The sequence below is a fragment of the Pyrgilauda ruficollis genome, unplaced genomic scaffold, assembly GCF_017590135.1.
Source record: "Pyrgilauda ruficollis isolate IOZ18807 unplaced genomic scaffold, ASM1759013v1 scaffold48, whole genome shotgun sequence".
NCBI classification, from domain to species: Eukaryota; Metazoa; Chordata; class Aves; order Passeriformes; family Passeridae; genus Pyrgilauda; species Pyrgilauda ruficollis.
The window spans coordinates 7,320,533-7,346,479 of record NW_024526377.1 but is presented as its reverse complement, the minus strand read 5'-3'; the positions used below and the strand labels follow the sequence as shown (position 1 = coordinate 7,346,479).

At 39.2% G+C, this 25,947-nt stretch overlaps 1 protein-coding gene across 1 annotated transcript in view; it reads left to right on the top strand.

Moving 5' to 3' along the window:
• FAM135B (family with sequence similarity 135 member B) overlaps positions 1 to 25,947 on the top strand; it is a 126,248-nt gene that overhangs the window by 13,056 nt on the left and 87,245 nt on the right. The window contains exon 2 of the mRNA XM_041479394.1: positions 12,116 to 12,195. Within this exon, the coding sequence (XP_041335328.1) occupies positions 12,116 to 12,195 (80 nt within the window). The remainder of the gene's footprint in view (positions 1 to 12,115; positions 12,196 to 25,947) is intronic.

Here is a 25,947-nt window from a genome sequence, read left to right as displayed (position 1 = left end):
ATAATTATAACAGGAGCAGAGGTGTTAGAGTTTTGTAGTACATAGTTTTCTTTTCTTATGGAGTTGTACAGGCTGTGTGAAACACCAAAAAGTTATGTTTTGTGCAAACATGCGGTTTTTGCTCTACATTCTATTCTGACACAGAAAAGTGTCCACATTTCCTAGTTGTTCTTTGAGTGTTTTTTTTTTTCTGATTCTCTACTGAGGTTTTTAGTCTCAGAATATGAAATGCTTCTTGTTTGTTTGTTTGCTTTTCAGTTTCTTTATTTGTACATGTATGACACAGACACATCAATCTCTGTTTACATGTCATAGGGGTTACCATCATAAATAAATCTGTCTGTCTGAATTAAGAACCTAATTTTGAGAAGAAATGGATCATTGCAATCCTTTTCTATTTAACGGGAGGCCATTGAGTTGTAATGAGTTCTAGTAATCAGGATCCAAAGAGAATAGGATCAAATTCCTCTCTGAAACTCACATGAGACATCTTAGGAAATTTTTACATTTCCATCTTAGGAAATGGCTGTTGGTGTTCAAGGAGTGTCTGGATGATGCCCTTGCAGTCATGTGGGTTGGTTTTAGTTAGTCCTATGAGAGACTTGGACCCAATGATTGCTTGAACCCAGTGATGGGTCTCTTGCAACTTGTGATTTTTTATTATTCTGTAAGTTGAATGAAAAAACATACTCCCCTCAAAATACCCCATAATAAATAAAGCTGCACTTCAGCAGAAACCACTGAAGCCGTGTCTTTGTGCTTCTGAAAACAAAATTTCTGTTTTCTCACCTTAAGAATTGAGCTGGACCCAGATAGAAATGCTGAATTTTGTATTTCTCTTTGCTGTGGTACTGATCAGCTGCCCCTGGGCTCAGTTTCACACAGCTCTGCATTCCCTAGGGAATGTGCTGTGTGCCCTTGCCAGATGCTCCCACCTTGCACCTGCTGATGCACCTGAGCAGAGACAGGCCTGGCGTGCTGGGTCAGTGCTGTGAAGGAAATACTGCAACCCCAAATTTCTCTGGGACAGAGGTGACACTGAGTGTGAATTCCCTTGGGCTCCAGCAAATGTGGAGCGAAATAGGTAAACAGGTTTGGAGATGGGGTTATTTACACCATCGTAAATGAGGCACTTTCCAACTGCAGAAAGGTAATGCAGCTCCTGTTTTTACTGCAGACTGAAATTGAGTCCAGTGCTGGCAGATCAATAACAGAGCAATGTCTGTCTGGGATCCTGGACCTGGAGACCATCCTGCAATTGTGAGAGGTGCAGGCACAGCCATGAGGCAAAACGAGTCTGAAACCACACAGCTTGACCTATCTGCACGGCTTTGTTCCACCACAGCAAGTGTTCAGCCTGTATGAGACTTCCTGGTATTTGAGCTGGCCAACTTAATGACAGCAGAATTTAGGGATCTGCTGGATGAACTAAGTAAAGAGACTTGTCCTGGGATTGTGTTCCACCGTGTGTCAGGCCACTCTGCATCCCCACTTTGCTCATTTCCCTAAACCTGCTTCTTTTGGAATCTAATTCAGGGTCAATGGCTAGAAGATACTCAGGTTTTTTATTCATTTGGGATTAGAAAATTATCAGGCTGTGAATAAAGTGAAAGTCTCTCCTTGGTCTTCTGCATTAGACATTGTGTCCCCAGTAGTTTGTATTGTTTCAAGGTCACTTTGGCTTGCAACCCTCTGAGAAGTTCTGAAATATGAAAAACAGTTGTACAATTTTTAAAGCAACAGCTTCTGAGAAGTCATTTCATGTCTATCATTTTAATTTTTCTCCTGTTTCTAGGAGTGGGATACAAAACAAAATGTAGTGTAAATAACACCATCTCCAAACCTGTTTACCTATTTCACTCTACAAGCATTACAGAAGCACTTTAGAAATCTCATGAGACATGATATTTGCCTTATTCTACTAAAAAAAACCCCATTTAATAGAAAGGTTTGACTTGATCTCCAGGAACATTCAGCTAATTTTATATATATTAAATTATTTTTAGAATCTCTTGATTGTACACAGAACAGGTGAGGGTTAATTTTCTCTCTCATATAATCAGAATGTAAGTTCTTCCAGGTGCTTCAGTTTGAAAAGCACAAAATCTCTCATCTTTAGCTCTTCATATGATATAAGAACAGATTGGAAAAGGTTACTACTTGACTGTGAGACTAAATTAAATTATGATTTCAAGGTTTCCTATTGCTTTTGAGACAAGAATATAAGTGCTCCTATCCTTATTGGAGTCCTAATTTTTCTGCCCTTTCCTTTCTTTGCTTTTCTTTTCCAACAATAAAACACATTTCTATCGTTTTACTCATTGTTCACCATTCTGCTGCCCACTCCTCTTCACCCCTACCTTGCTATGATGACTGAAAGGGAAGTAAAGGGCAAATTGCTTTAAAAGTATGAATATGGGACTAAATAAAAGACAGCAATGCTACCTTGATGAGCATAAAAGAGCAAGAGCCCCTGAGGTGAGCATAAAAGGAGATGTAAAGAGAGCTGGTTGGTGTAATTGTCAGAGAGCTGCAGGGTTTCATGGGCTGGAGCTTTTATGGCTTGTGGGATTGCAAGTTTCTGCAGAGGAGAGATGATCTGATGAAACTACAAGAAGCTGGATGCATAAAAACAATCAAGGTTGTGGCTTACCTGGATCCAAATGAAATCCTTGCCTGGAAAGCATCGGGTGCCATGTGTAGGCTCTCCTTTGGTGATGCACTGAAATACTTCTGTGGCTCTTCTGCCAGAGCTGGGTATATTTTTTTCTACATTATGCCCAGAGCACTGTGTTCGTGAGAACTTCCAGCCCTAAATCCTGGACTCAGGATGTAAGTATCCATGTTTGATCCAGGGATATGCTGAGCACCTTCTGAAGATACTGAGAACCCATGTGTACTGTTTGCTTGGATGAGAAGGAATCACACCAGGCATTTCTCAAGCCTGCTGAGCTAGGCAGCATCTGGTTTTAAAACAGGACTTTCTATCATAATAGAAATAAGAAAAAAAAAAAAAAGGTTGCCATACCTTTACAATAGAACAATTTCATCTTATCTGCATGATGCAGACTCCTGGTAGGTGAAAAGTTTGCTTTCACAGACCAACTTTGTGTTTTACTGAGAGACCAGTTTGTTACTTACTGCACTGCAAGGAGGGCATGGCTCACTCTCCCCACACTATTCATTTTAGACCTACCTTCATCAAAAGTTAAAGAGCTTGAGAATAAAACTGGGATGACAATTGTAGAAACTTGATGTGATAAATGGTTGTGGAGTCTGAATTGGAGCACTGCAGCTGTGTTTGACTGACCTGCCCTGGCACAGCAGCTCTGGGTATCACAGAGGGAGTTGCCAGACAGACCTGTCACTGTGTGTGCAACACTGAGGGTTGAGAAAAGCCTTCCTCTCCCACCCCTAATAGCCTCCAAAGTGAGTGTAAGATTCCCTGTCTGAGGTGTTCTTCCTCGTTCCAGAAAAGTGAGAAGAAAATGCTAATAGTGGTGATGACTTCTGTGAACAACCACCTCCTGCCTGCTGCTAGCTCCTGTGTCCCACACTCACTCTTTTTTTTTTTTCCTGGGCTATTCTGGAGCCTGCCAGAAGCTTGAGGTAGAGTTAGGTCAGAAAACCTTCCTGAAATAATATTTAATTGAGAAATATCTTGACTTTTTTATATATGTCTGAAATATTTTGTGGCCATATTGTAGGGCTTCCTCATGCACATGGTATTGTACATTCTGCTTGTATAAATAACAATGTGGTAATTTTTATGATATGCTCCACACTCTGATTTATCTCTCTGTTTCCAATCTTAGTTATAAAATTATCACCTTTTCCCTTGCTCTTTTGTTTGAATAGCCAAAGAACCCACTGAAATATTTATATACAAAATAGGGATGGATTTACACAGTGCATTTCTATGTGACTCATGCACTTTAGAGATCCATCAAATATTATTGACTCTGTTAGATATGTTACCTAAAACATTATGACCACAAACAAGGAAAATTCTACATTGTTTTATACAAACATGCAGAATTTTTTTGGCTACACTTCTGACTTGTTTCACTAAAGAGATAAGAGAAATAAACAATGGTCTGCTTACCTTCCTTGCCCTGGTGCTCTCCCTTCCACAATGGGTATTGCTTTTCAGTTTCTACTTTTTCAGCTGGAAGCTAAACAGATAGAAAGCTTTATTTTCAAGCTTTGGTCCCCAGTGTTTGTATGGAAGTGTGTTTGGCAGATTATAGATGATTGTTTTTTTTCTGGGAGTCAGCCTGGTGGTTGCAGGTGTTTACTCTGTCCTGCATAAACTTCTGGAATATCCATCAGGAAGCACTAAGTTGGTAACACACTTGGCAATCCTCTGCTGGGGATCATCAGCACAGGACAGAAAGATCTCTTAATGCTGTTAGAGAGAGAATGAGTTTTTTTACATCTGAGGACCTTGAGTTCAAAGCCCATGAAGTTAAGTCTTGCAATGAGATTTTGAGCTCTGCTCTATTGCTGTTTTCATGACGACATCCATCTTTTTCCTTGCCTGTCAGGCTTTTAGGCTTTTTGTCAGTGACTCCCAAAACAGTGTGCTGCAGTCCTTGGCTCCCTGGAAGCAGTAATTCCATGGAGAAGATTTGCTGATATCCAGGGGTTCCTGGAGGACAACTCCAACACTGGTCTGAGGAGCAGCTGGAGCTCCAGGCTGATCAGGCTCAGCACACAGCTCGTGTTTTTGCTGTATATATTAGCTTAAGGATTGTTTATTTAAATGCAGCCTAACCTGGGATGAAATTGTAAGCATTGGAGCTGTTCAGGTATAATTCAAAGCAGGAGGAATTTGTACTTGTCTGGCTCCTGTCACACTGTTACTGAGCCAAATGTTTTGATTTCCGTGCTGCAGGGATGATCAGGGAGGAGTCTGGTCTGTCAGTGCTCCAGGTGGGACTGATCTGGTTTGGTGATGTGATGCACCAATATTACCTTACAAAATACTTCTCTCAAACCAGTCAACCCTTCTTAACCTGAGCTTAACAATGTCATTACAAGCCATTCGCAGGGGAAGACAAGTAGGCAGCAAATAGATGAGAGCTGTGATATTCTGGTATTAATGTAAGAGGAGGAAGGAAAGGAAGGAGTCCAAAGCATCAGCAGCAGGGCTGGTACCACCACGCTCTCTGTTGGTTTTGATGTAAATCCTCTAGAATTAGGTACTGCCCTGTGCTATGGTTAGATCACAGACATGATGTGATGAGTTATCTGTAGCAAAAGCATTTTATTATCCTAAGATTAGGAGAGGAGGTCTGAGCACCTCAGTGTCAAGAGACCAAGATGTGTCAGCAGCTCTGCCCTGCGCAGGGGGAGGCAAGGGCAGGGATTGTCACCCAGCACATCTGTCAGTGCAGCCAGGCTCCTGAGGGAGGCTCCAGAGCCAGCAAGTGAGGACACTCAGTGCAGGGCAGCAGGGCTTAATGAGTGTCCAGCCACAGGAAAACAAAGAAGCCACTTGAATTGTTTAATTTTAAAGATTAGAAATTCACAAATAGCCAGTGAAGGTGGAGATGGCAAATTCATTGCTACTAGGGTGACTCATGCAGTTTATCTTGTCAGAGAGAAGGGACTTGGTGTAGTATGTACTGCCTGCATAAATAGTATTATACTGCAAATAAAAAGGAACCATGTCTTATAAGTCATTTGGAAATTTACTGAGCTTCCCCTAAAAACAAATTGGCTTTTTCATTCCTGCTTCTGGTTGGAGGTGTGGTTTTTTTGTTTTGTTTTTTTTTTTTTTTTTTTTTTACACAATTTTTCCCCTTTGCCAGCTAAAGTTTTTACATCTAAACTGGATTTATTCATGGACAGTTTATGTGTTTGTTCTTGTGCCAATGTTGTACTTTCTTGTACCTCAGTCTTCTTTCTTCCTGGTTATTTTCCTCCCAATGTATTTATACATGGAGAGGGGATCTGATTGCTCTGTTTTGCTGAGTTAAGTCTACCAAGTTCTTTTAGTTCTTAAAAACAGCTTGCTGTTTCTGATCTTTCCTTCACAGTGCCTGTACCACATTAGCTGGCAATTTTACATGCTCTCTCTACTTTACTGAAGTCTAAATAAGTTTTTCTGCACTGCTCTTCCTTTAAAAATGGAAAAAAAACCCCAAACACAAACCAGATGTTTACTCAAAAAGAGGTACGGCCTAGCCTAACTCTAATGAGCCAGACTCAGCCTAATTGCAGTAAAACAGGAATTGTACTGCAGTTTCTCATTTATTCCCTAATTATTATTTTCCTTAAAATCTACTGTAAAGCCTTATGTATTTCTGGAGCCACACTCAGGGAGCTAAGTGATGTCCATTCCACTCCCTTTGCAAAATGACAGTTCAGCTTCTGCTCTTTGCCAGCCCTTCTGTAACTTTATGAATTTATTGTATTTGTGGTAAGTCTGTATTACCAAGTATCCAATTCACATGCCACTTCTACCAAGGTTCTCTAAGAAAAATAGCTTGTTATTTTTGGAGGCAATATCTCATTTATCATTACTGTCAGCTCCATATCACTATCAGGCAGTGCTTTCCTACACATTTGTGGTGAAGCATCTCCTGTAAATATTTTGGTGGCCTTTGCAATGTCTACCTCAGTCTGATTCTCCAGTTTTAAGTATAGATTTTGATCTCCACATCGTGTTCTCTTCTTTGTAGTTTTTATGTTCAAGCTTCACATGATTTTGGAGAGTGTCACTCAGCTGGGAAGAGATGAAGTTGTCTGTAGGATTTCTCCCCAAGCCTGAAATTCAGAGAGAGCCTCTCACACTAAGAGGGAGGAGCCATGTCCCTGGAATTGCCCCCACCCAAGCGACATTCCGCCCTCAGGGCTCTGCTGCTGCAAGGTCCACACAGCAAATGTTCCTCCCAGGTGAAAGCAGATTATGCAGACTCTAGGAGAGCTCAGGAGACAAAACTGATCCCTCTTTATCTTGAGGGGATTGGAAGGGTCTGGTGAGGATGACCAGACTATGAGGCTACTCCTTGATAAGAGTGATTTAGAGCCAGCTGGAGAGAGTTCACTTTGTTTTGAGGAAAACAAGGCACACTGCATGGTCAGGTGTACCTGTCGATTCTCGGCATGATTTATGTCATTTATAGCTCAGAGTGCCTCACTGGAGCTGATGAGTTTTAGTATCCCAAAAAACCCTTTTCCTTCTGCCATCCTGTTAGAATCATAGAAGGGTTTGGGTTGGAAGGGACCTTCAAGAAGATCTCATTGCAACCCCTTGTCAGGGCATAAACACCTTCCACTATCCCAGGTTGCTAAGGACCACGTCCAACCTGGCCTTGAACATTTTAAGGGATGGGGCATCCACAGCTTCTCTGGGCAACCTGTGCCAGGGCCTCACCACTCAAGTAAAGGATTTCTTCCTAATATCTGACTTAAATGTATTCTGTTCAAGTTTGAAGCCATTCCTCCTTGTCCTGTCCCGTAGCAGGGACTGAGGACAGTATTCAGTCACCCAACAGTGAGGGTTTTTGCAGAGGCACTGAAAAAAAGTTTTATTTATACTCAAAATAACAAATGGCTTCATTTTATATGTTGGTCTCAGTGTCACTCAGACTGGTACAACAAAGAGGTGTGGCACATGGGATGGGGAAGTGTAGACATGTATCTTTGCTGCTGAAGAAATTGTGTGGGACTCTGCATCTTGCAGTGTATTTTGTAACATATTTGATTTCCTGTGCTTTGATCAGGACACCCCTCCTCACAATGCACAAGCTATTATAAGTAACATCCAGCTTCACATTGTGGGAGCAATAAACTTCATATTTTTTGGTTTTGCTTGGTTATAAAGTCACTGCTTGGCGATTCTTCCCTGCTTACCAAGGCTTAGAGAAAGCTCTGAGGAGGAATGGATAATGTTTGCCTGTCTAATGATTTAAATATTGATATGTGGCTTAAAAATAGGAAAAAAACCCCAACCCAATAACCAACAAAAACACAACAGGTACTGGGTTTTATTATGTTTCCTGTATGGAGGTTGCTTATTTTAATTGAAAAATAAGCTTTCTTGTGAAACTCAAATAAGGATGTCTTTGGGTTTTTCTCACCACCCAAGGTGAAGCTGTTCTTTGTTTGCATACTGCTTGTGATATTTATCTGTGTTATTTACCTCCTCTGAAGCTGTCATCATTTTACCTGAAACTCTCACTGAAAATATTTTCAGGAAAAGTATTATTTAAAAAAAAAATAAACTAATAAATCATAAGCACTAATGTTTCTCTGTAATTTTTAATTCAATCTACCAGTTTAAGCCTTTAAAATTTTCACTCCCATGTGTATTCTTTACCATGAATATCCCTGAGGTCTTGTGGGGACCTGAGGTCCTGCACATCTCTGTCCTCTGCCATTAATCCAACTGAGCACCTTGAGGTACAAACCTTTGCAAAGCACTCATATGCACAACTAAACCAACAACAGGACATTTAGAAGCCTCTTTTTTCTTTTGACTAGAAGACCATTCTCTAAAGTCTTTCTTTAGGAAGAATCTGTCTAAATCCATGATGATTTATACCAGAACTCCTTTATGCCATTGCATTATGAAGGCCAGACTTTTTGGCATTAGGTGCCAAACAATCTGCAATAAATCATTTATTAATAACTGTTTATTGTGATTCTTTTTATTAAGAACTGAAACATGCTTGGTCACCTAGAGAATATGAATTACACTTTTGGCTGCAATCCTTAACAGTGCAGAACTTGCTAGTCTCTGGTTTTGCTTTATATCTGGACCTTCAGTCTCAGAGTTTGACATTAGAGAGTTCCTTAGTTTTCTATGAATTTGCTATGCCTTTTTTACTTTGAGCAGTTTGGTTTGGTGGAAGACAGCTGCTTGCAACCCCTACAATATCTCTGCCATCCAAATGAATTTACCACAATTTAGGGGATGAATAGGGAAAAGTTTAAATAAGATGAAGACCTATTTCTTTTATGTCCTTGGCAAAGGACATAATGAATGTTGGAACTAACCTTGCTATGAAGTCACCAGTACTGAGTTATCTTCATGTGTTTTTGATATCCAAGGCAGAATTTTCTGGGCAATGAGGAAATAAATGTCTGCCCAGCATCCTCCAGGAGCTGGATGTCTCTAAGTCTGCTGAGAGTTTTGACTGCATGGCCATCGTTGCCCAGAAAGGTTTTGGATGCTGGGAGTGTTCAGGGACAGGTTGGATGGAGCTCTGAGGAACCTGGTCTAGAGGAAGGTGTCCCTGCCCATGTCAGGGGGTGAATGAGATGGGCTTTAAGGTCCCTTCCAAAACCATTCCATGATTCTATGATTCCATTATATGAAAGTGTCACCCTAGGCACCTCTGCATAATCTCCCCAGCTTTAGGTGGCTTAATCAGAAGCACCAGGAAAGCCATTGGAAATCAGTTTCCTACTGGAAATATTTAGGGCTGTGTGGGATGTTTCTGAACATGAGACACACAATGAGGGAAGGCTGACATTCCCATAGTGTTGCAGGAGGTACCCAGTATGATATTCCCTGGAGGAACTGCAGCCTGTGGAAGAATCTGGAGCAGGGAATGTGTGAAGAGGAGGGAGCAGCTGAGAGGTGCTTTTGTGGACTGACACTAACTCCTGTCCCCATCCTCTGAGCTTCTTGGGAGGAGAGGAGTCTCAAAGACAAGCCAAGCCTGGGAGAAGGGAGTGGGCTGGAGAGAGGTTTAATTTTAATGTCTGGGTTTGTTTTTTACTACCCAATTGTGAATGAATTAAATTAATTTCCCAGAAGTTGAATCAATTTTGCCAGTGGCAATGACTGGTAAGCAATCTTCCTGTCTTTATCCCATCCTATTTTTCAGCCTATTTTCTCCTGCTGTTCTGTTGATGAGGGGGAGGAAGAGCTCATGTGGTTGGAAATTTATATGTTAGCCAAGGATAACCCACCACAATTCTGAGCAGCAAAAACCTAAAAAGAAGTGTCCAGACAGTTATAGAATATTATTCTTTGGAGCTGATCTAGTGGAACGGGCACATGGTAAATCTTAAATATCTGCATATGGAGGAGTGTCCTGTTACACTAATGTGTAATACCACTTTAATACCTTGTTACTGGTATTTGGAAGTTATAAGACTTTGTGAGTAGTCCACACAGTATTTTTGTCAGTAAAAACATTTTTATTACACAAAACTATAATGAAAATTTAAAGGGTCTTAAGGCATAAGCCTTGTACTTGCTTTATGAAAAAGCAGGATCAATATCATCAATTAAAAACTGCATAGTGCAAGAACAGCATAGTGGAGAGAAAGATCAGGTAGCTTAGATTTGATTGCTGTTATGTTTAACTAGATACTGTGTGTATTTAGAATATGAACTGCTTTTATTTTCTTTTTTGAAAACTAGCATGTAAACAGAGAGTTTTTATGCCCAAGCTCTTAACTGAAACAGATACCTAGAAATGTCAAAGATTTTGCTGGAAGTAGATCCCAGTTGGCAAGGAGCTGCCAGCTGAAGCAGGTAGAGTAACATGGGCTTTCAGCTGTGCAGGACATGGAACATTTGCCTCTGGAGTGGTGCTCTGTTTTGTTTTGTTTTGTTTTGTTTTGTTTTGTTTACCCCCCATCAAAATCCTTTCTTCAGCTTTTAACCTCAGAAAGACAGATCTAGTTCATCCACTATTACACACTTAGCAAAGATGTTATTGGCAAGTGTAGCCCATGTGAGATGTTCATACAGGAGTTCACAGACAGCTTGGTGGTTTCATAAAGTTACAAAATGGATCAGGTTGAAAAAGACTTGCATTTAGAAGCTGGGACAAAAATCTGGCCAAAATTACCTGTAAATACTGGTGCATTAAAGGAATTCATAAACAAAGAGACCAAAGGATGGAAAATCCAGAGAAAGGGAGACCTTTGTAACACCAACATGGTGTTAGAGCGGGTTGGTGGGAGGTCTGCAAAGAGGTGGAGATATCCTGAGCTATTATATCCTGGAATGGGTACTGTACTGAACACTGCCTCATATTCCTCATCCATGGAAGTGGTGGTGAAGGAAGACTAGGATGAGATTTTCCCCCTGTTTAGACTGAGCTCGTGTTTTGGGGACTGGAACAGGCTCTCCGGGGAAGAGGTCCCAGCACCAATCCTGCTAGAGTTCAAGAAGCATTTGGACAATTCTCTCAGACACATTGAGGGATTTTTGTGGTGTCCTGTGCAGGGCCAAAAGTTGGCCTTGATTGTCCTTGTGTGTCCCTTCCACTGCAGGGTATTCTATGATTCTGTGTATAACAGACCAGTGAAATTGCTGATGTTTTCTTTTTCTGTCTTCCTTCATCTAACACAGGGATACCCTATGGGATGGAAAACAACCAGAATCCAACTGGTTTAGATGTGATGAACAGAATCACAGAATGGCAGGGACCACAGTGGGCCATCTGACCCAGCAGGGTCACCCCAGAGCACAGGCACAGGACTGTGTCCAGACAGTTCTAGACCACAGTGGGCCATCTGACCCAACCTCCCTGCTCCAGCAGGGTCACCCCAGAGCACAGGCACAGGACTGTGTCCAGACAGTTCTGGAATATCTCCAGTGAGGGAGACTCCACACCTTCACTGGGCAAATGACTAATGCTAACATTTTCTTGATTAGGTAGACTCACCAAGGAACAGCAGAGTTATAACTATTATGCATAACATATGCAATAATGTTCCTAGATGTGAGATGATCACTTTTGTTGTATTTCCACCAAAGTTTTTTTGTTGTTTCTTTGGTTGTTTTTTTTTGGTTTTGTTTTGTATTAAATTTTTGTCACTCCTTGTCTGATATTGGGTCATTTTATCATAGATGTTTCTCTAGGTCTCCTTTTCCTACAGGAGGTCAAGTGCTTTTCACAATCTTTCTTCATTATTTACACATCAGGCCATTGTGTCCACTCTGCCTGGTGTAAAATAGAAGGGGCCAGATTAAATCCACTTTTATTAAAGCTAAAAAGCAGGATAAAAGATCCTGAACACACCTGTTCTCTTGAGCCCTTTTGGGTGCAGATGCCCAGGATGTGCTCTCACAGAATTTCAGGTTGGATCAAGAGGTCACTTCTCCAGCAGTATGTAACTTTTCATCCTTTCTCTCCAGGTATTACCAGATAAGAGCTGGACTGAAGATCCCATCCAGGATTCCCCACAGGCTGTTTGCTACCATTGCAGGACAGACAGGTAAGCAGGTCCCAGAGGAATGTGACATGGCTGCAGGTGGGGTGGGATGGAGGAGGAGACTCTGTGGGGAACAGGTGAGCCTGGATTGAGATCCAAACCTGCTTTTCCAGGTTTTCCCTAATGATCAGTAGTTGTTCATCTCTGTTTGGGTAAGGGTTTGTGTCTGGTATTGGGCTTGTGTCTGTCAGAAAAGCAGAGGAAATTCTCACAGTCTTGATCTGAAAACATGTCTCTATGATGAGAACAATTTTCAAGTTTAATATTACTTTATGTCTTTAAGGTTCTCTCTCTTCTTTATTTTTAAATTAAAAAAGAAAAAGTCTTGTTAAATTTGGAAGTCTGGTGCAATTAAAATGTAAAACTATTAGACAGGTTTTATAAAACATGAATAATTATACCAAAATCTGAGAAAATCACATAGAAAAAAAAAAATAAAATCCCAAACTCAAAAGCTGAATAGAGAAATCTTCTTGGAAAATCAATGAATATATAAATAATTTAGTATAGGTTTGGAAAAACATCTTGTGAAAAATTCTCAAGGAAAATTTTACATTATTTTTTACAAAATTTTTTACAAAATTTTATATTACTTTAAAACATACTCCACTGTAATTTGCCCTTAGCATATCCAGAATCCCCTGGAGTTCCTTAGATTTCTGGAAATGTACTCAAATTACAGCAGTTTCTGGTATAAGTAGTCTTAAACTAATGAAATAGTGAAGACAGCTAGAACTTTACTTTCTTGGGGCAAAAACCACTCAATAGCAAACAATAAAAAAGCCAAACTACTCCTGTTCAGAATAAACTATGTATTATATTTACTTTTTTTATAGAATAGTATCTTCTTCTCCCTCATACATCTTCATAATTGAGAAAATACTGAAGATTCTTTCAGTTCTTCTGGAAACAATTCACATAAACACATGGGCAGGGGAGAGGCAAGGCTGGCAGTGCAGTTACAGGATTAGCACTTGACTTTCATGGTGCTAATGCAATCCAGACTGGGCTCTAATAGCTTTATAGGGCTAACATCAAGACAAGGGATATTTAAGCCATTAAGGCTTTAAACAGTTTCTCCTTGGCTATATTTGCAAGTACTTCCTAATTGATTTCATAGATCTGCAAGAGAGCATTATTTAATGGGACTGAACTTAAAGGTGCACAGGCCGTAATGTGGGTTTTTTTTCATGCCACTGGTCTCTCTCAGTATGTGGATAGCTGGGATAGGGCTAATTAAATTGCTGTGCATGTTTCAATAAGACACTCCTATTAAAATAGCATTACAACAAAACAAGGGTGATATAAAATAGTGAATAAACTCCTACCTCACCAGCAAAAATGACTATAAAATAAGTGGAATTCATGAGTTCAGTTTAAAGGAAGTATTTTTAATCTTTCCCTTATCGGGTTTGTAGGATCTGTGAAAACTGAGAATATATTTTGGAAATGATTATGTAAATTCATAAAGTAAAATCTGTGAATTTATGCAGTAATAAAATATATAAAATATGTAAGTATACTAAATAAATAGGAGGCAATATTTATCTTCCAATGCACATGGCTTTTTATTTTTATTAAATGCACAGGATTTACGATAAAACCTTGGGAACTGACAGCATTAGCAATGTTTGCTTCCCACTAGATGTTTTCAGCAACAGAGGGAAAAAAACCCATAGTTTACAATAATTCAGCAGAAGGAAAGCTGCAGTCTGTGCAAGGCAGTCTCTTGGTGATGTCCAACCAAATGTGAGCAGAAAGAATTCCATCCATGGCACGGGACTGACAGATTGTGCAGGAAGCCTTGGTGACCTACCATGGTCCACAATTTATCCATATCCGGTGTAAAATTTAGGAAGAGAGTGGGCTGTGTGGCTCAGTGAAATCACAGGAGAGCTGTGCTGAAGCCCAGGAGCTCCTGTGGTTTGGTCACTCACGTCCTCAGTGCTGACCATTAGCTTGTGTTGAGTCAGGGTGCATAAGCAGGAATATGCTGTGAACATAAATATATTTGTAAAAAACATACCCATTTCATTCATACTCCTAAGCATTTTTAGCAAGGTGTGTTTCCCTAAAGACAAGACAAGACTGGTGGCTGGGGACTTCTCACAGAATCAAGCAACCATAAAATCAGGAAAAGACCTCCGAGATCAAGTCCAGCCTTTGGGCTGAACACTGCCCTACCCACTAAACCATACAGTGGAGTGACACTTCTGTTTGCTTTCTGAACACTTCCAGGGATGGTGACTCTACCACTTTGCCAGGGAGCTTGTCCCAATGCTTACCCACTCTTTCAGGGAAGAAGTTTTTTCCTTATATTCAACCTGAAACTCCCCTGACTCAGCTTGAGGTAATTTCCCTTTGTCCTATCACAAGTTGTCTGGGAGAAGAGACTGACCCCCACCTCCTTTCAGGTTGTAGAGAACAAAAAGGTCTCCCCTGAGTCTTCTTTTCTCCAGACCAAACCACTCCAGCTCCCTCATCTGCTCCTCATAGGATTTATGTTCCAGATTATGCTCCTTATTTTCGAGCAATGAAAAGGAGAGAAGGAACAAGGCTTGTTGTGCACCAGTTGCTGTCATGAAGATTTTATACCCCCACGAAATTCAGCTTCCTGTCTTTTAATAGATACCGTGACTGAAGACTGCTTTGGGCTTGTGAACAAATTATGCTCTCTGCTCATTCATGTACAGCTCATAACAGCACAAACTCCGTAGCCCTCAGCACCCCTCCTACAGGGCTGAGTTAATGCAGACATAGCCTGAATTTATACCCTAAAAATGCCTTTCTGAGCGGATTTATGGGACTTTGGCCTCTGGTGCTCTTCAGCAGCATGGCTTGTTAATGTCACCATGTGATGGTGTCTGCCTGCAGCAGACAGTGGGCTGAGCCTGTGGGACCCAAGCATCAATAGCTAGAGGAGAAGGGAAGTGAAGATGCCATTTCACAGTTATAATTTGTATAATTAGCTCCTTGGCTAAGTTGTCTTATGACCCACTAAGTGTCTACCATAAGATTTTAAGCTACTATATAAATTTTGGGGCAAGGATTCATAGAAGTAGTGAACATACATTCATTCATTGACTTCCAGGCTACAGGCACAAGCTGAAAAACTGCAGGAGCTTATCTTAAAAACATGTATTTAAGCCATCTTTTTTTGCTCATTCCCAGAACACTGGGAGAAAGAGCAATGCTCAGAAACAGTTAGGATTAGGTGTTTTATCTTGATGTTCTGCACTGTATGAAAGAGGGGAAAATGGAGATCAGGAATAGGACAAGTTAAAGAACATAGTATGCATGGGATAAATCTTGGCAGTATTAATGCCAACAGAGACTTAGAGGGTGAATTACAACACTGAAGATGCCTGATAAACCCAATCTCAGAAAGAATATAAATTTCCATCTCTTCTGCAGTGTTTTTGCAGTAGTCTACACACTACTTGAGTGCATTACCATTTTGAAACAGAATTATTCTTTAATAGTGAAAGTTGCAATTGGTTTTTTTGGTAAGTTTTCAACCCACTGTGCCTCACTCCCATGTACTGCAACCAGCAATACTCATTTGCTTCCAGCTTGCCTACTTGTTTACCTTACAAGTCAGAGAAATTGTTTTGCTGGGTGAACGTTAAGAAAAGAAAAATATTTTGCATGGCATATAACTAAAGAAATTACTCAGGACTTTGATTTTTGTCCTGGTCTCCTTTTTTCTCCACCAAGAAGTACCACATTACCAAATTCTCAATACTCCAAATAGGCAAATATTTTTGAAAACTTCACCTGAAAATGTAATTACAAGTAATACCAAGTATTTAAGAAAAAATATCACTGGCTATGCTAGTCTTAATTGGACTGTAGAAGTCTTCAATCTAATTGTAGTCAATTAAATTGGGTTATTGTTTGAAAGTGCAGAAAGCCAAGGACAGTCAAGGAATAAGGTTCTTCATTTTTTTTCTCATCAAAGGCAGGGAGATAAGATACAATATTTCTTCCTGACAAATCAAGAAAAAGCAGCTGTGTTTGCCATTACACATTGACTCTTTTTATTGGTGATGTAAAATTGTGTACCCACAGATTTATGCTTTTTCATAAAATGGAATGCCTGACTTTAGGTGACAAGAAGAAGCACAATTTCAACTGTGGTATGCAAAGAAGAAAAAAGAAAAAATTGTAGGAGCATCAGAAAATCGTGCAATCATAGAATTATTTAGGTTAGAAAAGATCTCTTAGGTAATGTGTTAGGGTAATGGTGTCCTGCCATTACCCTAACACATTAAACTCCACCACCAACCCATGTCCCTAAAACAAAGAACATTGCTGTAGCCTCTGTCTGAAGTATACAAGTTCATGACAATCCACACTGAATTCCTTTTCCTATAAATTAAATGATTTAATTAAATCTGTGGCTACCTTTCACCTAAGACATAATTTGTAAGGTTATTTGCATTTCTGATATACTCCATAATTAACTGTTTGTGCCTGTTTTTAATAAACAAGCAGTGATCTTAATCTCTTCATTAATGTTTGACTATCTCAGAGCAATTTCCAGTGAAGGAATTCTGCTTTGATTATTAAAGAGAAACCTTTTCTTGTAAATGGCTTCTTAATGCAGCCAAAACAAACAGTTGCAGTTAGTTGCTCATTAAAGCAAGGAGAAACACCACCATGACTTGTGGAACAGTAGGAATTGCAGTCATTAGTCTCAATAACTTTTTGAAAGGTAATTTCTTCCTCCATTAAGTGAAGGTAAGGTTACTGTTTTTGAAGTATGAAGAAAAGGGGTAGAAATTTAAGCTTTAGCAAACAAACAGATTTATTTGCAAAGCTAATTAAAAGTAATCTGAAAATAAATAGGGATTTTCTTTATAAAATAAAGCATACCTGATAAATATCAACTATATCCAGAGGGCACTACGCTGTGAGAAAAGGTGTTTTGGGGATAAGTTGTCTTAGGAAACTTCAGCTGTGAGGCCATAAGAGATGACCCCATCCCTGGAAGGATTCAAGACCAGATTGGATGGGGCCCATGGTCAAGTGGAAGCTGTCCTTGACCGTGGCAGGGGAGTTGGATGGAGATGATCTTTAAGGTCCCTTCCGACCCAAATAATTCTATGATTCTATGATCAGACATTTTAAGACTTGTTAACTCACAATCTAAACAGAACTAATTCCATGATATTCCAAGAGAAAAGGAGAAAGAAACAGAGAAAAAAAAAATGAAATGGAGTAAAGAGAAGATCTTTCTGACTGATGTGATATTTCTGTGTGCATGTCTCAGTCATCTTCCAGTCAAGGCCTTTCATAAATGCCCCAAAGGATGGAAGCTGAAAAGTATTTTGGCTACAAGAATTTCCATTGTAGACTTTCATCTAAGCTGGAAACCCCCAAATCCCCCCTCCAGAAGCTGGGTCAGGTCATTCAGATGGAAATGGAGTAGGTCCCATGTGGATGCCATGGGACAGAGAGAGAAATGGCAAACGTTTCTCACAGCGGCTTGTGAGAATTTTCAGGGAGTTGTAAGAATGTGATAACTTGTTAGTATAAACCATCTGCAGGTGGTGTTTTTCTGCTTTGTCTTTCTGTTCTTCTCAAGGGCAGTGTGTGAGAAAGGTGATTTTGTTAGCTAGCCAATCAAATAGAATGTATTGTATCACTTTATAGAAACCATGTAGTTCTTTGGAATAAAGCCTTCTTTTGCTCTTTCTACAATACTGCTTCTCACCTGTTGCTGTGTCATTCTTGGCACAAGAGTGACAGTCCCTCAGTGCTGGAGATGCTGAACAGCATCCCAACCCAAAATCGAGACCTGGTCAGTGGAGAAACCCAAAACCAGGAAGGGTCTGGAAGCACCAACACAGGCCCCAAGTCTCTTCCCCTGGACAGTGAGTCTGAAACACAAAACTTCAGCATCAGTGAAGGCCTGGCTGGGACAGAATCCAGCTGTTCATACGTAGAGAGACAACACAGTATTTCTGGTGCTTGGGGCCAAGGGTGAACTTCACCTCTGAGGTTAAATCAGCCATGCAGCTCTTTCAGACCTACCACCAGTGTGAGCTGGCCTTCAGGGACCTCTCTTCTCTTCCAGGTTCACTTACATGTCTTTAATTTCCCCACACAGTGATTCTTGCTGCCTTCACTCTGATGTAAATTTCAGTCTTGAGCTTCCTTTAAAATCCATCACTGCTCTAAACATTGGCGTGTCACACCAATTCAGTAGGCAAATTGCACCCAGACAACAGTTGTCTTGTTTTCTGCATTGATGAAAAACTATGTGCTATTGTAATGTCCTATACTTTATTCAGAGATTTTTCCACCTGAATTAATATTTGGAATAAATATATGGAGTGGCAGCTATAGAGTTATATAAACATGGTGGATGAGTATTTGCACATACAAGTTTCTGAAGAACAGAATTCTTTTCAGATATGAATTCTCTAACTAAACAAGGCTCTTAAGGAACTAGCAATGAGTTTAGAAATAGAAATAAACACTACAAAAAATAGCTTCTCTTTGTTTTAAAAAAGCATTAAGCTTTAATCTTAAAGAAAGAAAACTTTCTGCTCATCCCAAGCAGGTCAGTTGTTCCATCATCTCCAATTTCAGCATCTCTGAGAAATGAACCTTGGTTTATAGAACAAATCAGTGATAAGAGACTGTATGTATGTTAGGATCCTTTGTACAAGGAAATTAATAGGACATCTTGCTTTTTATCATCACTGAATCTATGCATGGGTAGAGAGGTAGCTTTATATAATTCTTTCCATGAGGCTAATTCAAAATGTCAAAAGGCAAGGTTAAGATAAAGGATTCCTCTCAGAAATGTGCAGCTTTAATCAAAAGTCACACTGAGGGAGAAAACATCCTGAACTTTTTGATCAAGCAATTTTAAAATTATGGTGTCTCCTTTAGAAATATAACATCTCCATTTATTCTAAATATAAATATGCTAAACATAATATTTCAAAATTAAAACAAGTCTCTTCAACATTTAAATATGAAAATTATTGTACATTGAATGAATTCATGCCTGAAAAATGTTGTCTTTGCACTTTACAAGTAGGCTTATTTTAGCCCTGGAGGGTCTGCGTGAGTGTTCCTCTGCCAAAGAATGTGCATCTTCAACCTTCAGCAACTGGGTTTTCAAACTTCCTTAAAACCAGATTTGCAACTCAGTGTATGAGGATAAATATGTCATGTTCAACCCTGGTTTGTTGATTTCAGAGCCTAAATTTTCAGAAGTCATTACTTACCAGTATCAGTTCAGTCTTTATTTATTTTTTGTTCAGCCTGGAACATGACAGTTTCAATAGAAAGGTACTTGCAATTGGGATGTCAAAATGGCAAACTAAATAACAGATCACAGCTTAAAGTTCGCAATAAGGTCTGATATTTCCTGTTCATTGAGTGCCAAAAAGGTGACAAAAATGGACAGCTTGCCACAAATTATGAAAATCTTAACAATCAACAGTTACAAACCCACATATACAATTCTTATCTATATCACAGGAGGAGAAAACCCCACAAAATGTACCCAGAATTCTATTCAGGAGACAACCCTGTTTTATTAACAAAGCTCCTCGAAGTCTGTCATCAGAACTAAAACCAGGGTTTGTCCTAGTGGTTCATGGAGCTGTAAATTCCTGTCAGCTTCAAGTGCCTGGAATGTTGGTGCAGCAGATTTAGTGCTAAGATTGAAGAGCAGGTATATTGTCTTTCTAGAGACATGACAGATAAAACTGAAAGTTTGTCCTGCATCTCTTGAAGTCAGTGTGAACTCAGAGCAGTATCATGTGTAACTGGCAGCTCTAATAACCTCAGATTTCCTTGAGGAAGGATGTATCAGGGGGACTATGACACACAGAACAGAGGTCCAGAAAACACTAGAAAATTCTGCAGAAGATGCTCCTGTTTTGGATTTATGTTAGCTAGAAAACAGATAAATATCACAACTGAGTGTTTTCATAGCACCATTTAGTTTGGAGAAAACCCCTGAGATGACCCAAGTCTACCACTAAGTCATGTCCCCCAGTGCCACATCCAGATGTCTTTTAAATACCTCCAGGAATGATGACTCAACCATTTCCCTGGACAGCTTCCTCCAGTGCTTAACAACACTTTTGTGAAGAAATTTCTCCTAATATCCAATCTGAACACCCCCTGGCTCAAGTTGAAGCCATTCCCTTTGTGCTATCACTCATTACCTGGGAGAAAAGAGGAACTGCCACCTCATTACTTCATACAATTGAGGTCCATGGATCCATCCTGAACAGATCCCTTTGTGGAGCCTTCCTACCCTCCATAAGACCAACACTCTTCTCCAGCTTGGTGTCATCTGCTCTTTTCTGCTGTCATCTTTCTGTTTTTCTAAAAGATGTTTTTTACATATTTTAGTTAATTAAACTCCTACAAGAAAGGGACAGGCATCTTTGTTGAAGGCTGTGAATCACCACTTAAGGGATGACCTTCTATGGATCTAAAATGCAGAGGGGAGTGAGGGATTATATGAAGGAGCATGCAGCATGTCTGGAGTCAGTTGTTAGAGGGGTTTTCCAGCAATAAAATTACTTAGCATGATTACATTCTCATTTATCTCTACCTCTTCATGTCTTAATTTCATATTTAGCAGGTAATTCTGCAATAAAGAATTTGCTACACAACCAAAGTGATAAAATGTCAGCATCATCTGAAATGAAAGACTTTGGGGTCTAATAGTAATTAAATTGTTATGGTTTCAGGATGGAGCAACTATATTTTTGTATGGGGACTACACGTATTTTTAAGACTTTCTTTAAAAAAAACCTTATGGATGGTGAATTTTGTCCCAGTGTTCTGCTTTGGAAATCATCACAGATTACAGACATTGCAGGGAGTGATGGTTCCTTGAGAATACAGGTGGTCAGGATTTCCTAGTGACTGTGGGATGCAGAACATCTTAAAAATTAGGATTTAAGTATCCTGAGGTCTATAGATGACAGTTAGATGTCAGTTTAAATAACAGTTGTTAAGTAAGTAGTCAATATTCATTCATTACAACATATCTATATATACTCTTGTCAACTAGAGGTAATAATGGTTCTTCCCTGGGGACGGTGTATTTCATGATTTATAAATTAGCTTTCTAGCAAACCTCATTTCACCAAGCTTTCTATACCAGCAGGAAACAGTTGTCCTGTAATGATATGTTAGCCTATATTCGAAGGGCAGGCAATAAATCATCTGTAACCTGAGTTATGGCTGCGAGATGGAAGAAGCCTTGGAAACCTGTGGCTAAGGGTAAAAATAATCTTATCTAAGTGCTGAAATCTGTGCTGTGGGTGTCTCTACCTAAGCTAATCAACCAGTCTCCCTTTATAGCCGGAGGAGAGAAACAGGTAATTTGAGGGAGTAATTTAACATATCTATTTTAAGATGAGTTGAATCACGCCTATTTCTGCCTGTTTCCTATAAAAGAAGTTGCAGGAACTTTTGCAGAGAGAGACATTTTCGTTGTGCTTGTAAAAGACTTGTCACAAAAAGACTGTGATTGCAGTTTGTGCCTTCATGTATCTGTGCAAATCAGGCAAGTAATAATAAGAGGTAGGAAAGGTGACATAGTCAACATAGAAAGAAGACGGTGTTCTTGTCTTTCTCAGCAAATAATCAAGATGGCACCTTGAGTCAGGATTTTAAATAATGCTCCTGAAGATTTTTTTCAGGGTGAAAAAAAGAGCAAGGAGAAGACTCCAAAGTGAGAACAACTGTCTTATTATTATCTTAGGAATTGCTTCTGGCACTAATAGAAAAAAAAAAAATCAACTGCATTATGGAAAAAAACAAATTAATATTTTCCTTCTAGTGGCACTGTAATTTACTAATTGAAAATGAAGTTATGGAAGTGGTGTAGTAGTTTGTTTTTTGTATTTTGTAAGACTAAAACTATGACTATATTTTCACCATAAATTTCAAAAATTAACAAAAAAATAACATGGGAAATAGAAGCAGGGTTTGAAGTTTGACAAACCAGGAATTTAATTTGAGGTTCAGCAAAGCATTCTGTGGTATTAACAGATCTCTAGGACATTACTCTGTGGTCACTACCTCTGAAGCTTAACACTATGTATGAGATGTGACCATAAATTAGAAAACTTACAGAATTTTCTGTGCCTTCCAGTGTATATGTGGAACTTTTAGAAGGATTTGCTTAATTTACTATTCTAGCCAAGGAATGCTACTTGGCTTAATTTCCCATTGATATCACTGTCAGGAAGATCTCTGAAAAATTCCTTCAGTCTAGATGTTAAAACAGGGAACACTCACAGCAGGAAAAACAGCGTCTTATCTGTAAAATGATGGCACTGCTTAAGAGTTGCAAATATTTATATAATTTAATAACCTTCCAAACATGTAAGATAAATAAAAGGAATCCAAATAGCTGGAGACATACACTTTCTAGCAGCTGCCTCAAAATATTCCATCTGAAGAAAAGCTATGTCCCAGGTAAGGCAATGATGCCACAAGGAGGGGAAAATTATGGATGATTGGTGCAGGAATTCTGTTATGTCCAGAAATGAACATTTTTATAGCTAGTCTGAAATGATCTAAACCTAAGCCATAGAACTTTAGCCAGCACTTCGTGTGCAGAGCACAGCTCCAGTATGTGAATTGTGACATATCTTTGTAGAAATATATTCAATATTAATTTTTAAAAGAGGCAGGTGGGGTTATTTTCTGGGTTAGGTTTCTCATTTGTTCCAGTTTTTCTTTTTAGTTTCCATTTCCAGTTCAGAGAAAGTACTGTCCTTCTTTCTGTGAATATCTTTATAGATAAACAGGAAACATATAGGAAACAACTGGAACACTCACTGCCTTTCTAGCATCTGTAATCAGAGACATATGATGTCCTCTCATGCAGTTTTAATTAGTATTCATTTGCTTTTTCTTTTTCTCATTTCTAAAAGAAGCTAAAAAATTCAGATACAATCAGTTAGAGAGGGCTTTTAGCCACATAATCTAGTGAAAGATGTCCTTGCTCACAGCAGTGAGGTTGGAATTAGGTAAACTTCAAAGGTACTTTCCAACTCAAACCATCCTGTGAGTCTATGATTTTACATATGAATTGCCATGATCAGACTGAACAAAAAAAATATGGATTTGAATGCAGCATTTTCAATTTTCTGTTTACAATTGCCTTATATACCCATTAAGTGTGTGAAGAATGTGTAAACAAATTGGTCCATTTAGGCATAAGCACTTTTGCTGGATTGAGATCGCCCTTCAAATGCTTACATTTAAATTTGATGTTTAAATTGAATAGATGTGGTGTGTGTGATGGAATAAAACTGTGCTTAGATGCACTGGTCAGCCCTGGCACTGGACCATTTGTCCCAGGGGGAAAACCCCAGTTTTGCTTTAGACTTCATTGTCTGGGATCCATTTCACAGAGAGCGAATCTGGCTCGAATGACAGCCTTGAGCCTCTTGCTGCCTCAAGAGCTATCTTGCTCTGTCTCTAACAAAAAGATTGAGGGACTCTTTGGGAAGACAATGGAACTGCAACAAACTGGGCAAGAAGTTAGAGGGCTCAGTTGGGTAAGATACCAGGTTTGTGTAACATACTGAGAAACAGAATGATTCAGACTCTCTTCATGCTCTTTGCATTTCCTGCTGGTGTGCTGCAGATTATCCTGAAACTCAGCACTTGCTTTCCTACAGATTTCACACCCAGAAGTAATATCTGTATGTTTATAGATTCACCTAACTACCCTTTTTGCCTTGGATTTCATACAGAGTTTTCACTCCTTTCATGAATTAACAGCAAGTTGTATCCTGAGCAGGGATTTACAATTTCCATTGTCTTTGCACTTGCAGAAATTCTTGAAGCACAATGACAAGCCAAATGTCTCAAAGAGGGGCAAGGTTTGAGGGAACCAAACCACATTTAACTTTTTGATTTCTTCCCTTCTATACCTAGGATAAAGTAAATCTGGCTCTGCTTTCTTATGTCATGAGCAAACAACTTCCTCCACCCTATAAGTAACCTAATATTTGTGAATATGGCCCAGTCTGTCAGAAGCAGGTACTTCTCCCAGTGACTGATATAAAGTCATGTGTAGTCAAATGCTGATTTATAAATTAAAACTTACAAAAAATCCTGTTGGCTTAAACAAGTCCTTGTTATTTATTAGATAAGTTGTTGCTTAAATAACTTATCCTGTTTGATAGACTGGGGAAGAATGTTAGGAAAACCCATGGTCTCACCTTGATTTTAAATTGTGTAGCTGGTAGCATAAAAATGATGCACTAGGAAACAGGAACTAAGGAAGTTCAAAATTACATACTTGGCCTTTACAGACAGGTGGTAAAAACTCACATTCTACTGCAGATGATGTGTAACTTGTTCTTCCCCTTCCATATCTGTGTGGGAAGTCATAATGAGTAGTAAAATTTGCTACCACAACCCCCTCCACTGATATGATCATAAAACTCCTGAAATTACACGGTGTCCATTTAAGTGTTCCTCCAGGGGCTGCATGTAAAGTGGGGAGTTCAGTGGAGTAGTCAACTCACTACAGCTGTCTGTGTCGGAGTAGAAAATGATAAAATCAGTCTTCAGCAACTCTGAGCCTTATTTTTTTTTACTCTAGTATTACAGCCTATAACTTTGAGAGATCTATTTCACAAGAGCATTTTATAATACTGTGGATAATGTACAAAGTATAGCATGACAAGAGAAGCATGTAGCTGAGGAACAGTACTCTATCTTCTGATTTTTCAGCTTAAAGGAATGATATTGCACATTACCTAGCAGGTATCAGCTGTTAGTATCAAAAGCTAATATTCAAACAAAAAGCAAGCAAACAAAGTTCATTAGAAAAAAAAAATACAAGAGATGGACACATTATCCCTTAAGAACAGGATTAAGTCTTTCGCATTGTGTTAGAAGAAACAGTCATGAAATTGTTACTCATATTTAGGTCCCCAAAAATTGATTCAGCATTTCTTGCTGTTACAAAAGAAACTCAATTGAAAACACAGTGTAGAGAAGATTTCTGTATTACAGGCACTTCATTTGGTTAAAGAACACACACAAAACGGAGACTGTGGGTAGTACCCAGTGTGTATGACCAACATCCCACATCCAATGCCATCACTCAAGCCAGCAAATACCAGAAGCAGAAACCCAGGAAAGAATTTATCAGAAACAAAATCCCTGAGTCTTTGTAGCACCAAGCTGTGTGTCTCTGTGAAATGATAGATAGAGGAGTTGAGGACCCAGGAGGATTTGCTAGTCCTTAATTCCTATGATTGCTGAGCTCTTTTCTTCTGCTCTGATTTTGAGCAATCAGCTTCTCTCTGTTTTAGTTTCCCCATATGTGTAATGGGGTTAATTGAAGCTGTATCATAAGGGTATTGTGAAATTTAATTACTTAATATAAAGAGCATTTACTTTTTTGGGATATGTGACAGTGCAGGAGGGTAGATAATTATTCATGGTTTTGAAACTTTTAATGGTTAGTTTACATTTTAGGGAATAAACCAGCAGATCTAAAGAGGGAAATGTTTGACCTAGTATTTCTACTACACACTGTGTAATGAGTCGCAGTGATAACAGTAATCTGGGAGTCTGTTAATGTAATTAAAACCACTGACTTTCTTCTAGGTGGGAGGTTTTTAAATGTGACTGATGTCCTAAATGGAATTATGCTGCAACTTCATCATAGCTGCTGTACCACATCCAAAATTAGGAGAATAATTCTGCTTGTGAACATATTTTTCCCTG